General features: G+C 46.7%; 1 protein-coding gene across 1 annotated transcript; it reads right to left on the bottom strand.

The window, feature by feature from the left end:
- Window positions 1–1,037: 1,037 nt before the first annotated feature.
- Window positions 1,038–2,524, bottom strand: LOC147119890 (uncharacterized). Its single transcript, XM_085983792.1, has 2 exons — window positions 2,416–2,524; window positions 1,038–1,574 (listed from the first exon to the last, which is right to left on the bottom strand). Exon 2 carries the CDS (start codon window positions 1,515–1,517, stop codon window positions 1,188–1,190), a length of 330 nt encoding a protein of 109 aa, XP_085839918.1. The 5' UTR covers window positions 1,518–1,574; window positions 2,416–2,524; the 3' UTR covers window positions 1,038–1,187.
- Window positions 2,525–5,920: the final 3,396 nt, after the last annotated feature.

Raw genomic sequence — 5,920 nt, 5'->3', positions numbered from 1 at the left:
TTGTTAGCCACGATTGAGTCACCTTTTTTTTAATTTTTATGCCAAACTGGGATGAACAAATTCTGTAGTTCATCCATTCGATCTTTAAATATTTGCTATTGCCTATCCACCATCAACCCTTTAAGTAACGCTCCCCAATCCATCCTAGCCAACTTGCGCCTCATACCATCGTAGTTTCCTTTATTTAAATTCAGGACCCTAGTCTCTGAGTCAACTACTTCACTCTCCATCTTAATGAAGAATTCTATCATATTATGATCGCTCCTCCCCAAGGGGCCTCGCACAACAAAATTGCTAATTAATCCTTTCTCAGGTTCATGCGATTTAAGAAGCATCACAGGGTTTGTGTAAGAATGATCTCGTTTGGAGCCAACATGTCTAGGTTATGGTAATTGGGCATGTTCACACTGAAAAAGACAAGGTTGAGAGGTGATATGATTGCTGTTTTTAGGATTGTAAAGGGACCAGATAATGTTGAGCACGACAAGTTATTTCACTTTTTCCAGAGCAGCTGAACCAGAGGACACGGCCTGCGCTTGAAGTGGGTCAATTCAAATCCAATCTGCTGAAACAGTATTTCAGTGAGTGAGTGGTCAATCTATGGACAGGCTGCCTAGGGAGATGGTGGAAGCAGTTAGTGTCGATTCATTCAAATGCAAATTAGAGAGATTTAATTCCTAGAATAACACTTGGGGACAAAGTATGTGAGTAATTAGAGACATGACATATGGTAAGTTCAATGTGCTCGGGAGGAACAGGTGACTGTGGTCCTATGGTTCCTAAAGCTCTCCACCACTGGGGTTTTCCTCGCCTCATGTCTGGGTCTGTTGTAGACTCACTGATAGAGATTGATTGCTGTGATTAGGCAACAACTACATTATCGTTGTATCGAGGGACTATCAGGATGGTAGAATGCCAATCAGATGAGAACTGAAATAATCCAGAGAAAGAAAGGAGAAACGGCCCAAAAATGGAAGAGTCATTAATTAGTGTCCTCTTATCATGGAGACATCACGGACTCGACACAAATTGTGCTTGAAACAAATCGGATTTATTCAACATTTATCTAGAATATTAATCTCTAGCCCAGTTACAGAGATTATTAAGATCAGCAGAAACAAACCCCAACTGACAGAACATAGGATGTGATTAACAGCATCAGTAACAGCAGATTCCAACCCCTGCAGTCACTTGTAATACTGCTGGTGTCTCAGCAGGCGGGATGACTGAGTGAATCCCTTCCCACACACGGAGCAGGTGAATGGCCTCTCTCCGCTGTGAACTTGTCGACGAGTTTCCAGCTCAGTTGGGTAACTGAATCCCTTCCCACATTCCCCACATTTACACGGTTTCTCCATGGTGAGGGTGTCCTTGTGTCTCTCGAGGTTGAACGATCGGTTGAAGCCTTGTCCACACACAGGACACGTGTACAGTTTCTCCCTGCTGTGAATGGTGCGATGTGTTCTCAGGCTGTGTAACTGGTTAAAGCTCTTTCCACTCTCAGTGCACTGGAACATTCTTGACGTGAGTTTTGCTTTGAGTTTCCCGTCTGCAAATCCTCTCCTTCTACTACCCTGTAAAAAGAGTTTACAAAAGTCATGACTGTAAATACAGGGTAGAAATTCAGAACAGACAATTCCAGTGTTTATGGAACATTCTTTCCGCTCTTGTTCCCCCAAACATGTGGTCCAATCAAACTAAAATAAGCCATAATAAGCAACAAAGTCCTAACAAAGCAGAGGGAACCTTTCCAACTGAACCAGAATGTTGTTCCCAGTGTCTGTGAGACACTCTGTACCCTGAGGTGCCCACCGGTCACGGAAGGTATCAAGCGTACCGGTGGACACCGCATGCCCCCCGTTCAGGGCCACCTGGGCTCGGACAAGACCACGGGAGAGAGGCAGACAGCCAGAGTGACGCCCCATGGGCCCCGCCCATCCTGGACCTACAAATTGCTCTTTTAGCCAGGCCCAAGAACAGGTCCAGGAGAAGACCCTCCGACTTACCCACTCCCCTCCGCACCGGGCGGCCAAAGATTAGGAGCGTGGATCTAAAGTCTGAGCAAAAGTTGAGGAGCAGACCCTTCAGGTAACTCTCCAGGGGCTGCAGCCTCTCACACTGAATATATACCTGGCCCATGGACTCCTCTAGACCACAAACATCACATGCGGCCTGGGAGTGGGCGGAGATTGTGAAAAAGCTGTTGCCCAGGATGCTCCATCCCCTAGGCACTGGGACCCGGTTGGGAACAGGGACCTTGAAGCCCCGCCCACTCTCTACTCCTGTACCAAGATGGCTGCGCATGCGCCGTGATCCTCCCTGGCCAAGATGGCGGCCAGTGACCCCGCGCGGCCGAGTCGGTCACCGCGGGGCAAACACGGGGCCTGTGGGCTCTTACTCGGGGCCGAGACCTACCCCAGGTGTTGATGGAGCTTCCCTGCCCACCCGCGGGTCCAATTCCGCCCCCGGGCCCACAATCTTCTATCGGCACCCGAGCCGACTCAATTCGTCCCCACCACTCACACTGCGCATGCTCAGAACACCGCCCGTTTCCCGCGCCTGCGCACTGGGGTTCTGTGGCCATTGATCGGGCACTTTCTGTCCCCCAGAGCATTCAGGGTAAACACACCGCCATTGAAAGCCCCAAATAGTGAACAGAAATGAAATAGTCAACCCATCGAGATTCCAGCCGGGGGGGGGGGGGCAGGCAATGAATAAATTGATAATTAAATTATTAAAAAAATTTAACAGTGCCCGGACATGCAGTATGTACAATCTGCAAGATGGCCAAATCAGGCCGTTTGCCAATGAGCAGAAAAGATGGAAATTCCGCCACAAAACAGAAGTCAGCGGGTGGGTGAAACGGGACGTTTCTCCGACTGGCAGCAAGTGAGAAGTGGTGTCCTGCAGGGATCTGTGCTGGGACCACTTTTGTTCACCATAATTTGGACTCAGAAATTGGAGGTACATAGAAACAGGAGTAGGCCTGATCCACCATTCAATTAGATCGTGGCTGATCTGTATCTTAACTTCTTCTACTCGCTTTGGTAAACCCTTAATACCCTAACCTGACAAATATCCATCAATCTCAGTTAATTGCCCCTCCGGCCCCAATCTCAATGGGGTGTTGTCGCAATTTGTGTGCTGTAGCTAACAATGTGGACGACTGCACTAAAATACAGGAAAACATTGATGCGCTATCGATTCTAATAAAAGGCCGAGTAGAGTTCAGAACAACAGGCTTTTATTAACTACTGAATGCAACTACAAACAGATCAGGACTATGCCTCTAGTGGACGACCGAATGGCAGAGAGCTGCCGTGCAGCCGTCCTTATACCAGGTAGCCAAGGGCGGAGTCAGCTGAGGCATAGTCAGGTATAACAGTGAAACAAGAGTGAATGACAACAACAACAACAACAACAACAATAGTGAACACAGTGACCGACAGTGGTTTACCACAAACATAAACAGACTTGCAAATTGGGCAGATAAATGGGAAATTAATTTCAACATAGTGAAATGTTTCATTTTGGTAGGAGGAATACGGAGGCCAGATATTGCTTAGAAGGTAAGAAACTAAATAGAGTAGAGGAGCAAAGTGATCTGGTAATACAGACGCATAAATCATTAACATTAGTTGTAATATAAACTGAGATATGGAATATAGAGCTGGGGTATTGGGCCGTGATGTGTTCACTTATTCATCTTGTTGATTCTAAACCTTTGCCAATTATTTGATGTGATCTGTTTACTTGTACGTATTTTTTTAAATACACTTGCTGAGTGGATTCAAATTCAAATTGAAAGCAGGTTTGCTCTATTCACACATCGAAGGTGAGAGAGCCAGTAGCTGAAAGTGATTAACAGACTGGGTTTTGTGTTTAGTGATACCGGGCGTGTTACCGAGACCTTCCCTGGATACCAAGGCTAGGAGAGGCACTCTGGAAAGTATGGGGAGCTGAGACTTGTCCATGAGAGTTACCAATGGTACGAGAACTGAAATAATCTCGAGTTAGAAAGGAGAAAAGGCTCAAAAATGGAGCTGTCGGTAACAGGACATCAATTAGTCTCCTCTTTTCAAAGAACATAAGAAGTAGGAGCAGCAGTAGGCCATATGGCCCTTCGAGCCTGGCCCACCAATCAGTAAGATCATGGCTGATCTTCGACCACAACTCCATTTTCCTGCACCAACCCCATATCCCTTGATACCCTTAATATTCAAAAATCTATCGATCTCTATCTTGAATATACACTAAGACTGAGCCTCCACAGCCCTCTGGGATAGATAATTTCAAAGATTCACCACCCTCTGAGTGAAGAAATTTCCCCTCATCTCTGTCCTAAATGGCCGACCCCTTATTCTGAGACTGTGACCCCAGGTTCTAGACACTCCAGCCAGGGGAAACATCCTCCCTGCATCTACCTTGTCAAGTTCTGTAAGAATTTTGTAAGTTTCAATGAGATCACCTCTCATTCTTCGAAACTCTAATCTCGGAGACATCAAATATCAACACACTGTGTTATTTGAAATAACAAAATATTAAACTCCAGCCCAGTTATAGGGGTTATTAATATCACCAGAAACAATCCCCAACTGTCACAATGAACATGGCTCAGTCCTGGATGTGATTAACAGCAGGAACAACAGCAGAATCCAATCTCTGCATTCACTTGTGAACACGCTGGTGTCTCAGCAGGCTGGATGACTGAGTGAATCCCTTCCCACACTCAGAGCAGGTGAACGGCCTCTCCCCAGTGTGAACTTGCTGGTGTGTCAGCAGGTGGGAAGACTGAATTAATCCCTTCCCACACTCAGAGCAGGTGAACGGTATCTCCCCAGTGTGAACTTGCTAGTGTTTCAGCAAGCTGGAGGTATCAGTGAATCTTTTCCCACACATGGAGCAAGTGAACTGCCTCTCCCCGGTGTGAACTCGCTGGTGAGTTAGAAGGTTGGATGACTGAGTGAATCCCTTCCCACACTCAAAGCAGGTGAACGGGCTCTCCTCGGTGTGAACTCGCTGGTGTGTCGGCAGGTGGGATGAACACCTGAACCTCATCCCGCAGTGAGAGCAACTGACCGGCCTCTCCCCAGTGTCAACTCGCTGGTGTTTCAGCAGGTGGGATGACTGAGTGAATCCCTTCCCACACATGGGGCAGGTGAACAGTCTCTCCCCAGTGTGACTGCGATGATGAATTTCCAGCTGAGATGGGGAACTGAATCCCTTCCCACATTTCCACGGTTTTCCGTGGTGCAGTATCCTTGTGTCTCTCCAGGTTGGATGATCAGTTGAAACCTCGTCCACACACAGAACACGTGTACAGTTTCTCCCTGCTGTGAATGGTGCAATGTTTTTTCAGGCTGTGTAACTGGTTAAAGCTCTTTCTACAGTCAGTGCACTGGAACACTCTCACTCGGGTGTGTGTGTCTCGGTGCTTTTCCAGTCACACTGATGTTTGAAATCTTTTCCCACAGACAGAACAGACAAACATTTCTCCTTCCACATTCAAAGGCCGATGATATTCAGGTCCTGAGGAATTGAGTGACTCTGTCAGATCTTGACATGATGTTTGGTTTAAGTTTGCCATCTGCAAATCCTCCCCTTCTAATAGCTTGTAAAAAGAGTTTACAAAAGTCATCACTGTAAGCACAGGATAGAAATTCAGAACAGACAATTCTAGTTTCTATCGAACATTCTTTCCTTTCTTGTTCCCCAAAGCTGTAAATTCCCATTCCACACACTCTCCCTCCTCCCTGTGCTGAAATCCAAACCAATCACACTTACTTCAAACTTTTGTCCTCAATTCCCAGTTTTCTGAGTGCCACAACTCTGCGTTCAGTTCGACACTAACTGGTTCCACTCTCTCCCTCTCCTGCCCTGAAGGTGATTCCTCTGACTGGTTTCATTTCTGCGCTAATTT

Source organism: Somniosus microcephalus, chromosome 4, assembly GCF_052327205.1.
Source record: "Somniosus microcephalus isolate GS21.2 chromosome 4, FLI_Smic_1.0, whole genome shotgun sequence".
In the NCBI taxonomy this organism is placed as follows: Eukaryota; Metazoa; Chordata; class Chondrichthyes; order Squaliformes; family Somniosidae; genus Somniosus; species Somniosus microcephalus.
This window is presented reverse-complemented; position numbering and strand designations above follow the sequence as displayed.

What these genes read in the sequence shown, in the direction of transcription:
- LOC147119890 (XM_085983792.1), bottom strand. Translation starts at nt 1,517, where the DNA reads ATGTTCCAGTGCACTGAGAGTGGAAAGAGCTTTAACCAGTTACACAGC.